Source organism: Topomyia yanbarensis, chromosome 2, assembly GCF_030247195.1.
Source record: "Topomyia yanbarensis strain Yona2022 chromosome 2, ASM3024719v1, whole genome shotgun sequence".
Lineage (NCBI taxonomy): Eukaryota > Metazoa > Arthropoda > Insecta > Diptera > Culicidae > Topomyia > Topomyia yanbarensis.
In genome coordinates this window covers 393830003-393849066 of record NC_080671.1, presented here as the reverse complement: position 1 = coordinate 393849066, position 19064 = coordinate 393830003, and the positions used below count along the sequence as shown (strand labels likewise).

At 41.8% G+C, this 19064-nt stretch overlaps 1 protein-coding gene across 1 annotated transcript in view; it reads right to left on the bottom strand.

The window, feature by feature from the left end:
* The window catches only part of LOC131684830 (titin-like), a 650991-nt gene that overhangs the window by 572425 nt on the left and 59502 nt on the right, over positions 1 to 19064 (bottom strand). Inside the window, exons 3-6 of the mRNA XM_058968031.1 lie at positions 13793 to 13907; positions 13025 to 13720; positions 12738 to 12966; positions 12182 to 12328 (exon numbers count right to left, since the gene is read on the bottom strand). Coding sequence (XP_058824014.1) covers positions 12182 to 12328; positions 12738 to 12966; positions 13025 to 13720; positions 13793 to 13907 — 1187 coding nt within the window. The remainder of the gene's footprint in view (positions 1 to 12181; positions 12329 to 12737; positions 12967 to 13024; positions 13721 to 13792; positions 13908 to 19064) is intronic.

The following is a 19064-nucleotide window of genomic DNA, read 5'->3' as shown; positions in this document are numbered from 1 at the left end:
CTGCGACCACTATTCAGGTTATCTTTTGTGGCTGCCCCTGTTTGCTCTACATGTTAAAAATTGCCCGAATCCAATGTAGTTGGAAGCGAGTTGTTTGTTTGTCCACATGTTTCGTCCCAACCGGGTAGTACATTATTAATGTAGCTGAGGATCCGTTTGGGACAGGTATGCCATATCTCGTGAGGCGTCATAAGATGCCTTCCGAAGTATCGCTCCCTTCGAAGAAATAGTACTGCACACTGGCAGAGAATATGTTCCGAGCTCTCGGGCTCGTAGTTACAAAATCAACAAATGTCATCTTGACTTTTGCCAAGAGCGATAGCCTGAGCCATCAATAAAATAGTTCTTGCCAATCGTCCGATAACAGAGATTATTCCGTAGTCTGCCTCAATGTGCAGTAATCGATGAGACTTTCATCAAGGTCTTTCGCGTGAAAGATGTTGAGAAAAAGGCGTAGGAATAAGCACAACCGCGATGTTGTCATGTTGCTATGCGAAAAGGACATAAACGAAGACAATAAACTCTGCAAAAAATGTTTAAACCTAGTGAAAGACCAACTGGTGCTGATGTCGAATTGAAATTTACTTTGCCTCATTTGTGGAGGCGAAACCAGATCATTTTCTCGAATAACTTGCGGATACATGACAGCAATTTAATCGTCCGATTCGAATTGTGATCGGTGTTACGGGTTTCGCAATGGCAATGACCTTCGCTTGCCTACAATCATGAGGGACTATACTACCTTCAAAGAACTTGTGAAATAAAGTCAACAAGCGTATTTTCTCTGAGACAGGTAGATGTTTCGGCAAGTTCAATTGAGCCCTTGATCCCTACCCCCCCTGACGGATCATATACTATTTGGGGACTACAATCTACCTGGAGATTCCCATTTAGGGTATGCTGTCCCCGATCCTTCTGAATCGACCTTCTCGAGGTCTGATATTGGACGGGATATCATTGTTAAACATGCTACAAACGTCAACGGTTACTAACCATCGTAACCTCACTAAACTACTTTTTTTGAAGCACACGAGCTGTTAGTTGGCATTGATATAAGCATAATTCTCCGCTATTAGTTCGCGGACATATCTACCGGAGGTTCGATTTGAGGGGTTGACTGAAGACGGAGAGTTTAACTTTTCGAAAGCCTACTTCGCTGGACTTTTTAGTTCACTACAGACAATCGCTCTGAATCAAACAACTGCTGTTGACTTTGCAGTAGACAGATTGTCGCTTTGCCCTAAAACACCAATAACAATTATAAACCATATAACCGCTTTCTTTACTCTAGGCAGGTATTGTAAACACAATCTGATCTCAAGCGGAATCTAAAACGTTCCTGGTCATTTGTGGACGGAAAACGTAAGGAAAATGGGCTCGCCACTACTATGTTTCTTGCAAACGATGAATCAAGTACAGCTAGTGCCATATTTGACGTATTCGTGAATTATTTCTTTGATAAAGACGTTCTTGTTGCAATAAAAAGTAAGAGTTTTCAGTATGAACTGGTCCAGCTATAACTATAAAAACTATGCGTGAGCACAAAGCAAAGGCCCAAGATTGCTCCCTTGTAGCACTCTCGAAAAATTGATGAAGGCATATGACTTTTTGTTTCCTAATTTCACAGCGAGGGAACGGTCTCTGAGGCACGATTCAAGCCAATCGATGAAATTAAGCGATGCTCCTGCTTAATTTAATCGAATAGCTTGAATCGTACCTCAGAAACCGTTCTGTTGTTGTGAAATTAGGGAAAAATGTGTCATATAGCTTCACCAATTTTTCAGGAGTGCCGCAAGGAAGCAATCTTGAGCCTTTGCTGTTTACCCTTTTTTTCAATGACGTTCGTTTTGCCTTTTCGCCTCGATGCAAATTTGTCTACGCTGACGACCTGAAACTGTTTCTCATTGTACGATCTACAATCGGCTGTATTGAGCAGCAGCGACAACTATATGTCTTCTGCAATTAGTGTACTCGGAATTTATTGACTAGCAGTGTCTCTAAATGCTTGCGGAATACCAGATGTGGCGGAGAACAGTTTGGAGTAAGCATCACCTATGTTCACTAGACTGCCCTAGAAAATAATGAATTTTTGAAAACTCAATCGGCCCACCCCTGAGTCGATTCTTAGTCCCACCAGGAGTACTTGCTCCAAATTTGAAGCAAATTGAACAAGTCTAGCTACCGGACCAACGTGCTCAAAGTTTGTATGGGATTTTTCGACAATTTACATGGAGAAAACCCACTAGCGCGCATTTTCGCCGCTAGGTGGCACTGTATGTATCGCATTATCACTGTAAGTGAAAATAAGAAAGATAATTTAATTGTCTCCAACTTTGTCGAAGACTGCTAGGCAATCCGGCTTTGTTAAAAAAAGTTATTAAACTTTTAACGAAGTGATGTCTGAGTCAGTTTTGCAAGGGGCCTAGCAGTGCATGGTTGTGTATCGGTACTCGGTTCCCACCAACTATTAATTTTTGTGAGTTAATGGTTAGGTTTAGCTGAATAGTATGTTCAGAAGAATTGTAGTATATGATACGAGTTATGTTTTGATTAGAAAATTTTAGTTCCACCTGTGACCGCATAGAGGGCGCCAACACTAACTTTTCAACGAAGAGAGATAGGAATTAGATGTCTTCTACAAAGTTGTAGAACAGACATTTTTCAGTAATTCTTCCGAACATCTCGATATTCTATCTCTCTCCGTTGAAAAGTTAGTGTTGGCGCCCTCTATGTGGTAACAAGTGGAACTAAAATGTTCTAACTCGTATTATGTACTACAATTCTTCTTAACATACTATTCAGCTAAATCTAACCATTTACTCACAAAAATTAATAGTTGGTGGGAACCGAGTACCGATACACAACCATGCACTGCTAGGCCCCTTGCAAAACTGACTCAGATATCACTTCGTTAAAAGTTTAATAACTTTTTTTAACAAAGCCGGATTGACTAGCAGTCTTCGACAAAGTTAGAGACAATTAAATTATCTTTCTTATTTTCACTTACAGTGATAATGCGATGCATACAGTGCAACCCAGCGGCGAAAATGCGCACTAGTGGGGTTTCTCCTTGTACATTGTCGAAAAATCCCATACAAACTTCGAGCACGTTGGTCCGGTAGCTAGACTTGTCCGATTTGCTTCAAATTTGGAGCAAGTACTCCTGGTGGGACTAGGAATCGACTCAGGGGTGGGCCGATAGGGGTCATTTTTTTTCTTGTCACTCTAATGTTCACATTGAGTTGACGACCAACAAAATTACTTAAATTAATCCACTTAAACCAAATTGTTTCATTTTAGCGATTGCGATATCGTGATTGATTTTCGACAGATTGGTTGGTATATAACAGCTGTTTATTGATTCGCGTCAAACCCTTCAGACTCAAGAGAGGTTTGGGATAGCTAATTCGTCGTCGTCGATATTGTTATTGAGGGCTACCAACGAGTCAGGAAAAGAAGAACAACGTCCCCGTGTTGATCCTTGTCTTATCCCAACCCAATCCAAGAAAGCTTTCGCAGCCCTAGAGAAGCTGGATCAACTATTTGGAGGCCAAAAGGTGGAGGTCATCTCTCAGCAAATCCCCAATACGGAAAATATACGATCCGGCTACGAAGACCGTAGATGAAGCTGAACTTCCAAAAGAGCCGAAGAGTCAGGGGGTCATAACTGTTCGCCGCATTATCAAAATGCTTAATGGTAAATCGACTAACACAACACTGGTAATAAAACCCTTCTCCGAGTCCATTCTTCCAGAACATATCGTCGCTGTTGTGCTATCTTATGACAAGCGCCATTTTGCACATTTCGAGAAAAACGATTTTTAAAGTTTGAGATTGAATATCATGAAACTTATAAATTGTAGAAACCATACAGAGAAGACAATTGATGCTTCTACCTATTCTGTATTTATTTCTCAAATCTTACGAAGATCGGTTGACTATGTTGCGAGTTTTCACTAAAAATGTAAACAAAAGTCGCACTGACACGTATCATAGGTGTGTATTGATGAAAAAAATTGTATCACGTGTCATAATCGTGCATGGAAAATTTTCCATAGAAAAAAATCACCAATTATGAACTTTTATTCATATCTTTGGTTTCATTTGGTATATAATCAATCGGTTAGATGTATTTTAAAGGAAATGAGTCATGGAGTCTAGAAAAAATATTTATTTTTGGTTACAGTGTTGCCAAATAGGCAATATTTTCAGTTTAAAGCTAAAACTTCGTTTTTCTCCCAATACATGTATTTTTATTTTGAAAATTCTTATGCCATTGTGTTCCTACGATATTTTTACACATAAAAGCAACTAAAACTTCATTATAACTAGAGCCAATTCCAAGACATAATGATTTGAAGCAAAAAACTCACAATTTTTAATCATTTTTCTCGCTATATTTCAGTAACCAAGCAAAATTTCAAAATTATGGAAACGCCATCTTGTAGAGATTCGTTAGACCAGTAATGTGGCATATCTAACTCAGTTTACCCCAAAATGGCGTTTGTCATAAGATAGCACAACAGCGACGATATGTTTATTGGCCTACTTCACACACGAATCCACCCAGTAGCGGCGCTAAGGGGGGGCGAAGGGGGCAACCGCCCCGAGCGGCAAAATCAGGGGGCGGCATTTCCTACTCAATAAATTTCCATAGTGTTTTAGTAATTGTTCAAGTTTCATTAATCACGATAAAAATCAATTTATTTCATTTTGGCAACTATTGACGATTAAAAAGGTTGGGGATCGGGATGATGGATGCGATAGAACAAAACTATATACTTATTGCAAAGTAATAGTGGGAGTATGCAGACTAATTTGTTGGGATTAAACCAGGGAGCTTTATCATATACAGGTGGCTTGGTCCATGGTTAAGAATCTCCCATTCTACACGAATAATGAAATTTCAATTGTTACGGAAATATTGAACTTTTCTATGAACTATTTGTTTTTCTTTTAATTCCTCTAACTCATAAAGAATACATTTTTTAATTCCATTGAAGAGGTGTTTTCTTTCCTAAATTGCGGGTACGGTACCAGCATAGTAGATAAGACAAACGGTCTAATAAGTGTTCTATAGAAGTTTAGCTTCGTGCGGTAGCGAATTTTGCTCGACCGAAGATTTTTTTGAGTAAGTAGACCCGGCGATTAGCGAGCGGTAAACAAACCTGCAATTTCTTTTTGTTCAGTGATTTCTAGACGGGAGGTTATACGAAAGCTTAAAAACGATAAGGTCGTTGGGAAGGGCAGAATCCCGGCTGAACTTCTAAAAATTGGGAGTGACTGGCTGTGCGAAGCAATCCACTGCGTGATTGGGATGATATGCGTGGAAGAAAAAATGCCTTCGGATTGGTTGAATGGCCTCATATGCACAATCTTGGAGAAGGGTTGTAAACTTCCGAGGCATAATGATCCTCAATGCTGCCTACAAGGTAGTTTCTCGTGTTCTGTTGGGTAGACTGCGCCCGTTGGCTGAATGCTTTGTCGACGAATATCAAAGCGGGTTTCAAGAAGGACAGTTAACCACGGACCAAATGTTTACCCAGCGACAAATTCTGGATATATTCCGGGAAAACAATTTGCGGACTCACCATCTGTGTATTCAAGGCGGCATACGACACAATGAAACAAAACGAACTGTGGCAGATAATGCTTGAGCGTGGTATCCCGACAAAACTGATTAAGCTGATTCGTATGATGCTGGATAGGATAAAATCAAGCGTTACGAAAATCTGATGTGCATAGGAACGGAACCGTCATCACGAGATCTCACATGCTTCTTGACTTCGCGAACGATTTCGACATCATTGGTATTGATCGCAGAGCATTGCAAGAAACATTGTTACCTTTTAAAAGGGCAGCTGCAAGAATCGGACTGACGATAAACTCTGACAAGACAAGGTACATGGTAGCTGGTAGAGAACGTAGTAGTCGTTTTGGTTTCGAGGTGGAAATCGGTGGGGTACGGTACAACGAATTCATATACATATCTTCAAATACTTACCTTACCGTTCAGACCTTGTTGTCTCTTGCTGTATGCAGAAGCCGTCTCCACTTCACTCGGTCCATTGCTGCTTGTCGGCAGCCTCACAGTCTTCGAAGGGTCCGCTGGTCGTCCTCTATCTGGTCGATCCACTGTGCTCGCTGTACGCTCCGTCTTCTTGTTCTTGTAGCGTCGCCTTCAAGAACTATCTTCACCGGATCGTCGTCCGACATTCTTACGATGTGTTCAGCCCACCGCAAACGTCCTATTTTTTCGGTATGCACGATGGATGGTTCTTCCAGCAGCTGATGCAACTCATGGTTCATTCGCCTGCGTTATGTTCCGTCTTCCATCTGCACGTCACCGTAGATAGTACGCAACACCTTTCGTTCGAAAACTCCAAGGGCGCATGGGTCCTCCACGAGCATAGTCCAGGTCTCGTGGCCGTAGAGGACTACCGGTCTAATCAGCATCTTGTAGATTTTGTTCGACCGGAGTGTCCTCCGGAGTCCAAAGTAGGCACGATTTCCCACCAAGATCTATCTCTGAATTTCTCTGCTGGTATCATTGTCGGTGGTTACCAAATACACGAATTCATCGACCATCTCGAATCCGTCACCGTCAACCGAACTCGGGATGGGAGGTTCACAGTGTCGTCCTCTTCATCTCATGTATTTTGTCTTCGAAGCGTTGATGGCAAGTCCAATCCTGCTGGTTTCAGCTTTCAGTCTGATGTACGTTTCCGACATCGCCTCAAATTTCCGTGCCATTATGTCAATGTCGTTGGCGAAGCCAAGAAGCTGGACGGACTTCCTGAATATCGTACCACTCGTGTCTATCCCCGCTCTCCTTATTACACCTTCTAACACAACGTTAGACACGATAGACCATCACCTTGCCTAAACCCTCTTCGAGATTCCAAGGGACTCGAGAGTGTCCCTGATCCTCGAACATCGCATATCACCCGATCCATCGTCGCTTTGACTAATCCTGTTAGCTTATCCGGAAAACCGTACTCGTGCATTATCTGCCATAGCTGATCTCGATCGATGGTGTCATACGCCGATTTTTTTTATTCATTTCGTTTATTTGATAGGCACAAATGCGTTAGCTTGGCGATGCCAAATGCTTTTGTTTTTACATTTTGGATATCTTAAAACTAGGAGGTTACAATGTTGAAATATATTTTTACAAAGGAAAAGAAAGTTTACAGCTATCTTAAGACTAGAAATAAGATTCAATATACAAGAGAGGGCCAAAAGATTTTTTTATGAAAAAATTTAAAACAAGGGAAATATTTTACGGTATTCTTAAAACTAACAATATACTTTAGTACACAAAAGGGGGAACAAATATTTATGAGAAATTTCACAGAAATCTTAAAACTATCAATTCTATTTACAAGATGGAGGACAAGAGATTCAATAAAGAGTAAAAATTATAGCTATCTTAAAACTAGGAATACAGAATACTAATTTGAATTTTTTAACTAAAACTTATGCTTGGTCAAGATATTCAGAGGGTGGCTTATTTCCGCATCAGTGTAGCAGCAGTTGTATCAAGGACAGGGGAGAGACAGGGAAAGAAGAACACAACTTGCAACTTTCGCTCGAACGGGGGGGGGGGGGGGGGAGGGGAGAGGTGGATCAGCGAAACAAATTTGCGCCTCAGTCTAGTAAGTCGTCGAGTACCGGATTGGCGGATGGTATTCTTCGGACCCGCGGTTCATACGCCGATTTGAAATCAATGAACAAATGATGTGTGGGCACGTTGTATTCGCGGCACTTCTGCAGAACCTGCAGAATTGCGAATATTTGGTCCGTGGTGGCACGGGAACCCATGAATCCCGCTTGGGAGTGCACCACGAACTCCCTTGCAAATTGTGACAATCGACGGCAAAGAATTTGGGACAAGACCTTGTAGGAGGCGCTAAGTAGTGTGATCGCGCGGGAGTTGCAGCAATTCAACTTGTCACCCTTTTTGCAGATTGGGCAAACAACACCCTGCATCCACTCCTCCGGAAGAATCTCCTCCTCCCAAATATTGGCGATTACCCAGCGCAGCGCTCTAGCCAGTGTTTCACCACCGTATTTTAATAGCTCGCTGGGTAGTTGATCTATACCGGCAGGTTTGTTGTTTTTCAGCCGACCGATCTTCTCTTTAACTTCTTGGAGATCAGGGGCCGGCATCCTATCGTCTTCTGCGCATTCTCCAAGATCCGTTGCTATACCGCCTTCGTCCTCTGCTGCTTCTTCAAATACTAGTTACATATGATAACGATTTTAGCCACAAAGGAAAAAGGTACGTTGTTGCTGCGAGCATGGTTTGCGTAGTCAGCTAAAAACCAATAGCCTAAGAATGCGCGCAAAACTTGATTTATTCAAATCACTGATACTCCCTGTTGCTCTATACAACCATGAAGCTTGGATGTTGAAGGAAGTAGGTTATCGATTACTCGGTTTGTAGAGAAGAATTCTGCGTTCAATACGCGGCAGCACAGTAGAAAATGGAGAATGGCGCCAGTTAAGTTATGATCACAGTATTTTAAAGAACATAACACATACTGTTGGGAAGGTCATTTCTCGTTCTTTCCAGAACACAGAAATTGAAAATCGGTTAAAAATGACCAGGCAGAAAAGTTTTTAGCGCTGAAGGTCCCATAAAACACGATTTTTTTGCTATGAATCAAAAATGGAAAAGGTAGTCGAAGACAGTCAAAATTCCTGACTACATACGGAGAACGTGCCATTTAAGCCAGTATATTCTAATTCCTGATACGTTCCCGTCGGATGTTTGTCTTCATATATCGTGTCAGTGTGTCATAAATTGAAATACTTACTGAGAGTGCTCAGGAACAGGTTTCTGATTGTAACGTTAATGTTTTCATGCGATTGAAAATCTTTTTTTTTCTGACAGGGTTATGATGGCAAAAAAAATCAGAAAGAGGTACGTTGAACGAAAAAGATTGAAAACCACTGTTCTAAGAAATCAGTTTCAGGTAAATTTAATAGATTATCACCACAATGCATTTGTGATGTGAAACGATAAGCCGGAAATATTTATACAATGCAGATTCCAAAATCAATTTTTGTTTCCAGGTTTTAGTCACAGTTCATGAATGTTACCGTTTTTCAGTTGATATTTTTCGGTGATAATTAATCAAAACCACAATTTAGCGTTTACGTTTCAGCTTACTTCCCTATTTAATTTCAGCCATCCTCAGAATTATTCACTCACGCGCCTTTCCGTCGCTGGGGGGAAATCGAAACGTATATGGTAAACTGTGTTTTGATTATTTATCACCGAAAAATATCAACTGAAAAACGGTAACAAACTGAATTTTTTAACAATCATAGACAAAATGGGTAAAACTTTTGCATGAAGCGAAAGTAAGAAAGATTTAAAAATTTAATAATATATAAACAAGTGATGGCTTCACAATGAATATTAATAACAAAATATTGACAATAAAATGTGAAGAAGTGTGAAGATTTTCATGCAGACATTTTCTAACACTTTTATCATATTTGTTTCATATGAATAGGTGGAAAATAATCGAACTCTTAAAAATTCATTATTGAAGAGGCGGCAAATTTAATTTTTGGCCCCGAGTGGCAAAACACCTCGCGCCGCCACTGAATCCACCCATACTACCAACGACCGATAATGTGCTTCAAGTACAGTCTTTTCGGGCACGGCACTCGTGTTTACCCCAAATCCGCCGCCTACTTGAACTTCACTCAAAACACGAGACATCCAAGGAAAATCCTTGTCTGAATCAGAAACTTTGCATCAACAGCGGACAAGGGCACTCGGCAAAACAAAAGATCACCAAGATTATGACAAAAATCTGACCTTTCGAAAGGCTATAACCTTGATAACAAGACAAAAAAATCCCAACTAGCCCAGCACCGCCGAAGAGAATAAACGGGATACAAACAGGGCCCACCTCGATATGAACTTGCTTACATCTGACCAGTTCTACACCGTGTCCTGGTTTCGATCCAGTTCACCAGAACCAATCAACGCCCCAACCTAAGAACTTTCACCGGATTTTCCAGAGAGTTGAACAATCGTTCTGTTTGTCTTCGGGCCGAAGGAATGCCACCCAAGAAGCATCCTAGTTCTGGATGCCCGACATGCGATTCGCAATATCTCTATCTAAGTTCAACTCCTACCAGCAAAAGTTAAAAAAATTGCTCCGTGGGATAGCTACCCTATTCTTAACGATCCTCTTAATGATGTATATTGCAAATCTTTATTGTTATGATTCAATTACTGCGTTTGCTGATTTCATGAGCAGTCAGTACGCAGTGGGGCCGGGCCGGACAAAATCCCCAAAGTTCGTTGTCGATTTTCATACCATTTATATTTTTTCCTAAATGTTCCATACCTAAAGCTGTACTCGACAAATTTAAGAGATAATCGATTGCAAAATATACGTGCTACATTTTTTTGAACCACACAAGGTCTTGGAAATCTGCAAGAATTTGAGTGACAAATAGTTTTTGTCAATTCTAATTCATCTCGCTTTAATAGGTACTACAATGATAATTTAACAACACATATAGGCGTTTCTAATATAAAATCATCTCAGGAATTCAACGGTGTTTTTAGATTTGAGAAATAATGAGCATTTAAAAAGTTTCCAATGAAATCAACATAACTATGTTGTTTAACGCGGAATTGTTTACAGTGAGAGAGTCATCTCCTTATCGAAAAAATCGTGTTGAAGGATCTCATCTAGTACCACTGACGTAGAATTTCAGCGAGATTTCAAAAATCATAGCGTCATCTTGCGTCGTTTTGCGCCGAAGGTTGATATATGGTCATTTGTAAAATTAGTCTCCCCATGGAGACGCATGGTATTTTTTGATTTCAAAGAGTTTTGCATTATTATTCACCGGTGGATTTCTTTTTCTGAATGCTGCTTGTAAATTCAGGGTTTGGAGCGATTTCCTCGATACAAATATAAGTATTCCTTATCCATCTGGCAACTATGGCACGTGTTTCCACATTTTCACAGTGTAGAAAATTCAAATAAACAGAAGCCAACTCTGCAAACTAACTGCAACTATTATTATATCTTTCCATGAATACTATCTCCTTGGTAGGTATTGGTCGTTAGCTTTACTGGTGGCCGATGTAAGGTAAACGCGTGAGTGTGTGAAGTGTTCTTTTGTACTCGATTTTTAGTTTAGTAGTTTTGGCTAGTGATGCAACATTTATTTTCACGTGCAAACTCCTTATTGAATCTATCACAATCAAATTCAAAACCTGCCTCCATAATTAACTTACAAATTGACAAGAGTTTCAAGCAAAAACGCCCACGCCTCTTTTTCGAAGCATATACAAACAGTGCAAAGTATACTCAGGATATTGTTGCACAAAAACCAAGTTAGTACCCATAGGGAGAGATATTCATATCATCATTGGAATTGAAAATCAATGGAAAAGTATTGAGCGGCATATTTTGGGGTCCCTGCGAACACTGAGTACTTCTTGTTTGATTGTTTGATCTCAAACTTCCAAGACCAAAAGCTGGTGATTACGCCAACGATCCCAACTTTGGGGGCTGGAACATAGACACGCTATTCCTTCGCAAGGATCTTACTTTTAGCAACGTTATTTGCTTGCTCTAGTCTGAAAACCCCAACCCTGAGCTTATCTGGGCGAACTTTTCGGTCATGTATGATTCCATCAGGTTTTTATAAATGTTCAAAATACCGCTTTACCTCTGGCCAGGAAGAAAAATAACGTATGGTCCAATAGAATTCAATGAGTAGGGCTTCAAATGGAGTATCGGAGTCTTTGATAATGAATCTTGTTCGACATACATTTTACCATCGGGTGAATTGATTGGTTTGAACATATGTTTGAATGGAACATTATTTTTAGCGAAATGTTAGTTTTTTAAGCATTTTTATCACAACTTTCATTGCATTTACAATCAAAGGCAATGTCACTTTTTCTGATAATGACTATAACATGGTATCCTATCGCATGTTTACTTTTGGTTGGAGATGTTTATATATTATTTATTTTCCAAATTATTGAGATGTAAAAATGTATCATAAAATTCGATGTAAATTTTATCAAAATTAACTAGTACTCGAACGTATTATAAGATCCCTTTGAAAACCGACTAAAATAATCTGGAAATCGTATCAAAAGAAAAAATATGATCCTATAACCTACCTGGACTATCATGCGGAATCGGCGCACAGAACGCACTGGAACTGCCGGATGATGATGTGGGCGGTGGATAGAAGGACCGCGGTGGTCCCAAACCCAACGGCGAATCACACTGCGATGGTGGACCGAACAGGGGCGGTGTGGTTAAGGCTGTGGAGGGCAAAAATTGAAATTATAGTTTATCTATAATTAATAATTTAAAAGGTTGACGCAAAAAGAAATTCCCACTTGCATGAAAAACTTCGTTTGGGATATAAAAGGAAACACATAATTTTTCGATGATATTGAGCACAAATAAATTGCGTCAGTGCTTGAGAAGGGGCGATGATAACAAAATGTATGAAAGGAAAGAGACCACCTCTTAAATTAATGGATTTTCTTTGTTTGTTCTTTTGGAAGGACACTGACAGCTAATCTCTGTCTAATTTTTGACAGGTGTCATCTCTCTTCTCACATACAATCATGAATAATATGAAAATACGAGGATTTAAGACCTACTCAGTAGGTCTTAAATTCTCGACGAACCTCATTCATCTTATTTATGATGTCAAACACTTACTTTGATCGTTAGGTGGCCGCATACTGGACAGGGCCGTCAGGGGAGTGTACGATCTAGGCGGTGCTTCGCCTGGCCGTACCAATCGCTCCTCGGTAACGCTTTGCTGAACACGATACTGCATTTTGCAGTATGCCTCTTGATTGGCTCCGAGAGTGGAATTTACGTAGACACCGGTAATGGTGACCTCGGTATCCTGTGCGATGACAACGTTGCTGGACATCGGACGGGGCTGTGGGTTAAACCGAACAATGCAATACATGACATCAAAAATCCATCGGCGTACTTACCTCTTCCAGCTCCCGCTTGACTTCTGTTTCATCTTTCTTGTCACGAAGAAGTTCCGTTTTGATCGTTATAGTATTTTCATGTTCTCTTTCTTTAGTTTCTTCCTTTTCAAGAGATTTATCTATCTCTGGAGATTTTACCGTTTCAACTACTTCTGCAGGCTTCTCTTCACGTTTAGCTTCTTTTGATTCTTTCGATTCTTTCGCTTCCTTCTTCTCCTCGGCCTTAGCAGCTTCTCTTTCCTTTGCTTCCTTCTGCTCCTTGGCCTTCTTCGTTTTGGGTTTGTGGGCCGGATTATCCGAATCGGAATCGGTGTTACGGTAGAGAATCCTCTGAACTTCATAGGTAGCCGCAAGCATTGCGGTGGCATTCAAACTGGCCATTCGTTTCTTGGCCAGCACCTCCACAACTTCCTTCTTCTCTTTGGGTTTTCGTTTGCGCTTCTTGCTATCGGCTTGTTTGGGTTTTGCGCTTACCACCTTCTCGGATTCGGATGAGGAAGAACCGGATTCGTCCTCCGCTTGCCGTTCACTATCCGACATGAGGGCTTTCAGTTCCTTTTTGATCTTCTTGGCCGGTGGTTTGGGTTTGTCGGGTTTCTCCGACTTTTCAGACTTTTCACTCTTCGGTTTGGGTTTGGCTTTTTTGACTATTTTGCGCTTGACCTTGCGCTTTTTGACTGGATCGGTGTCTTTTCCCTAAGGGGGTACAGAGTATTTCGGTTTAGTATATAGTGCGCGTGCGTGGGAAAAATAGGGGTCCGTTCTTACCTGTGCGTATGTTTCGTCGGAATCCGGTAGAAGGTCATCTTCCGACTCCATGCTGGAGGCGTTCGGGTCCCAGTGCTTTCCGACTCCACGAAGTCCGGGGACGCAACGCAGAGTGCTGGAAAGAATTTTTGTATCAAGAGTGAGATCAGTGATCAGTCATTCAAAAAGTACCGTTAGTGCTATATAGACATTAGTTTAGCACGTAAGTTTATCAGGATTTTTTAATTTTTGACCAAACCATAGTGACCTAGCCTAATATTGTCATAGGATATGTTTTTGTTCTGTACAGGACCTTATACATTTCTTATATTTCTTGTAGATCTTAGCTAGAGTGGTTTCAACTGTACAAAAATTCAATATCTTGCCTTTTGAAAGTACAGCAGTGCCAGCGAAAGAGGATGAACTCAAGGAGGGAGGGTCAAAAAGGCGTAGGGTGTGGCAGCGTGTTACTAGAAGATTGATAACAGTCTATTATTATTATAATCAGTATTATGTTTCTTCGGATAAAACCACCCTAGACTGGATGTGCCATCCAGTGGGTTGAAGTATGTCAGCCAAGAATTGATCCCAATAGACGATTGAAAACAGGAGTCTTCAAGTCAAGGTGTTTCTCCGTGCCGAGGACTCAATAGTTAGCAAGACTATAACATGCTAGTCGCGCACGGAGTCTCGAATTTCTGGCACAGTGAACGTTTGTTCCTTCGCAAATCGTTGGATTCAAATGATGTTAATATCCCTAATACCTATTTCGTGGTTCGCTATAAGCCGTGTTTGGTATCTTCTAGTTGCTGTACAACGATTACTGGTGATGATATGTGTAGTGTTCTGATTATGGTCAAAGTTGCAAATTCAATATTTAACATAAACCTACAGCAACTATGAATCTATCCCACCATGTGCAGGAACTCTTCCATAGCTTTGATTCAAGAACCATATTTCCATTAAGGTAACTTCTATGTTGCAAAGCTACTCAATCCCGTATTCGTAGCCAAAAATGGCATCAACAATCCACGTGAAATGCCTCGTGCATATACCTGCGAATAGTGCTATTGACATATGTCTTATATCCGACCTAACTTTGATTTTAAAAGAATTGTATGATACTATAGAAGAAATGGATTTCCCTAGATGCTGGGACCTTTGCGAAGAAGAGTCATTGAATGGTTAATATTCATGCTAATCACATCGAATGGTTGACAAAACTAATAAAATCACTAATTTTTCAGTAATATGATGGCATTCTTGCCGAGAATGGCATTCTTGCCGAGAACAGCATTCTTGCTGAAAATGATATACTTGCCGAAAATGGCATTCTTGCCGCGAATGATATTCTTGCCGAGAATGGCATTCTTGCCGATACGACATTCTTTCCGATACGACATTCTAACCGAAATGACATTCTAGCAGAGAATGGCATTCTTGCCGAAAAAGAATTCTTGGGAAATGGCTTGTTCTTACCGAGAATGCCCTTCTTGTCGAGAATGGCATTCTTGCCGAGAATTGCATTCTTGCCAAAAATGGCATACTTGCCGAAAATGATATTCTTGCCGATAATGGCATTGTTGTCGAGATTGGCATTCTTACCGAGAATGGCATTCTTGCCGATATGACATTCTTTACGATACGACATTCTAACCGAAATGGCATTCTAGCAGAGAATGGCATTCTTGCCGAAAAAGCAAAAGCATTGGGAAATGGCTTGCTCTTGCCGAGAATGGCATTCTTGCCGAGAATAGCATTCTTGCCGAGAATTGCATTCTTGCCAAAAATGGCATTCTTACCGAGAATGGCATTCTTGCCGAGAATGGCATTCTTGCCGAGAATGGCATTCTTGCCGAGAATGGCATTCTTGCCGAGAATTGCATTCTTGCCGAGAATGGCATTCTTGCCGAGAATGCCATTCTTGCCGAGAATGGCCTTCTTGCCGAGAATGGCTTTCTTGCCGAGAATGGCATTCGTGCCGAGTATGGCATTCTTGCCAAGAATGGCATTCTTGCCGAGAATGGCATTCTTGCCGAGAATGGAATTCTTGCCGAGAATTGCATTCTTGCCGAGAATGGCATTCTTGCCGAGAATGACATTCCTGCCGAGAATGGCATTCTTGCCGAGAATAGCATTCTTGCCGAGAATGGCATTCTTGCCGAGAATGGCATTCTTGCCGAGAATGGCATTCTTGCCGAGAATGGCATTCTTGCCGAGAATGGCATTCTTGTCGAGAACGGCATTCTTACCGAGAATGGCATTCTTGTCGAGAATGGCATTCTTGCCGAGTATAGCGTTCTTGCCGAGAATGGAATTCTTGCCGAGAATGGAATTCTTGCCGAGAATGGCATTCTTGCCGAGAATGGCATTCTTGCCGAGAATGGCATTCTTGCCGAGAATGGCATTCTTGTCGAGAATGGCATTCTTGCCGAGAATGGCATTCTTGCCGAGAATGGCATTCTTGCCGAGAATGGCATTCTTGCCGAGAATGGCATTCTTGCCGAGAATGGCATTCTTGTCGAGAATGGCATTCTTGCCGAGAATGGCATTCTTGCCGAGAATGGCATTCTTGCCGAGAATGGCATTCTTGCCGAGAATGGCATTCTTGCCGAGAATGGCATTCTTGCCGAGAATGGCATTCTTGCCGAGAATGGCATTCTTGCCGAGAATGGCATTCTTGCCGAGAATGGCATTCTTGCCGAGAATGGCATTCTTGCCGAGAATGGCATTCTTGCCGAGAATGGCATTCTTGCCGAGAATGGCATTCTTGCCGAGAATGGCATTCTTGCCGAGAATGGCATTCTTGCCGAGAATGGCATTCTTGCCGCGAATGGCGTTCTTGCCGAGAATTACATTCTTGCCGATAATGGCATTCTAGCCGAGAATGGCATTCTTGCCGAGAATGGCATTCTTGCCGAGAATGGCATTCTTGTCGAGAATGGCATTCTTGCCGAGAATGGCATTCTTGCCGAGAATGGCATTCTTGCCGAGAATGGCATTTATGCCGAGAATGGCATTCTTGCCGAGAATGGCATTCTTGCCGAGAATGGCATTCTTGCCGAGAATGGCATTCTTGCCGAGAATGGCATTCTTGCCGAGAATGGCATTCTTGCCGAGAATTACATTCTTGCCGATAATGGCATTCTTGTCGAGAATGGCATTTTTGTCGAGAATGGCATTCTTGCTGAGAATGACATTCTTGCCAAAATTGCATTCTTTCCGAGAATGGCATACTTGCCGAGAATGGCATTCTTGCCGAGAATGGCATTCTTGCCGAGAATGGCATTCTTGCCGAGAATGGCATTCTTGCCGAGAATTACATTCTTGCCGATAATGGCATTCTTGCCGAGAATGGCATTCTTGTCGAGAATGGCATTCTTGCTGAGAATGGCATTCTTGCCAAAAATTGCATTTTTTCCGAGAATGGCATTCTTGCCGAGAATGGCATTCTTGCCGAGAATGGCATTCTTGCCGAGAATGTCATTCTTGCCGAGAATGGCATTCTTGCCGAGAATTACATTCTTGCCAATAATGGCATTCTTGTCGAGAATGGCATTCTTGTCGAGAATGGCATTCTTGCTGAGAATGGCATTCTTGCCAAAAATTGCATTCTTTCCGAGAATGGCATTCTTGCCGAGAATTACATTCTTGCCAAAAATTGCATTCTTTCCGAGAATGGCATTCTTGCCGAGAATGGCATTCTTGCCGAGAATGGCATTCTTGCCGAGAATGGCATTCTTGCCGAGAATAGTATTCTTGCCGAGAATTGCATTCTTGCCGAGAATGGCATTCTTGCCGAGAATGGCATTCTAGCCGAGAATGGCATTCTTGCCGAGAATGGCATTCTTGCCGAGAATGGCATTCTTGCCGAGAATGGCATTCTTGCCGAGAATGGCATTCTTGCCAAGAATGGCATTCTTGCCGAGAATGGCATTCTTGCCGAGAATGGCATTCTTGCCGAGAATGGCATTCTTGCCGAGAATGGCATTCTTGCCGAGAATGGCATTCTTGCCGAGAATGGCATTCTTGCCGAGAATGGCATTCTTGCCGAGAATGGCATTCTTGCCGAGAATGGCATTCTTGCCGAGAATGGCATTCTTGCCGAGAATGGCATTCTTGCCGAGAATGGCATTCTTGCCGAGAATGGCGTTCTTGCCGAGAATTACATTCTTGCCGATAATGGCATTCTAGCCGAGAATGGCATTCTTGCCGAGAATGGCATTCTTGCCGAGAATGGCATTCTTGCCGAGAATGGCATTCTTGCCGAGAATGGCATTCTTGCCGAGAATGGCATTCTGGCCGAGAATGGCATTATTGTCGAGAATGACATTCTTGCCGAGAATGGAATTCTTGCCGAGAATGTCATTCTTGCCGAGAATGGCATTCTTGCCGAGAATTACATTCTTGCCGATAATGGCATTCTTGTCGAGAATGGCATTTTTGTCGAGAATGGCATTCTTGCTGAGAATGACATTCTTGCCAAAAATTGCATTCTTTCCGAGAATGGCATACTTGCCGAGAATGGCATTCTTGCCGAGAATGGCATTCTTGCCGAGAATGGCATTCTTGCCGAGAATGGCATTCTTGCCGAGAATGTCATTCTTGCCGAGAATGGCATTCTTGCCGAGAATTACATTCTTGCCGATAATGGCATTCTTGTCGAGAATGGCATTCTTGTCGAGAATGGCATTCTTGCCAAAAATTGCATTCTTTCCGAGAATGGCATTCTTGCCGAGAATGGCATTCTTGCCGAGAATGGCATTCTTGCCGAGAATGGCATTCTTGCCGAGAATGGCATTCTTGCCGAGAATAGTATTCTTGCCGAGAATGGCATTCTTGCCGAGAATGGCATTCTTGCCGAGAATGGCATTCTAGCCGAGAATGGCATTCTTGCCGAGAATGGCATTCTTGCCGAGAATGACATTCTTGCCGAGAATGACATTCTTGCCGAGAATGACATTCTTGCCGAGAATGACATTCTTGCCGAGAATGACATTCTTGCCGAGAATGACATTCTTGCCGAGAATGACATTCTTGCCGAGAATGACATTCTTGCCGAGAATGACATTCTTGCCGAGAATGACATTCTTGCTGAGAATGGCATTCTTGCCGAGAATGGCATTCTTGCCGAGAATGGCATTCTTGCCGAAAATGGCATTCTTGCCGAAAATGGCATTCTTGCCGAAAATGGCATTCTTGCCGAGAATGACATTCTTGCCGAGAATGGCATTCTTGCCGAGAATGGCATTCTTGCGGAGAATGGCATTCTTGCCGAGAATGTCATTCTTGC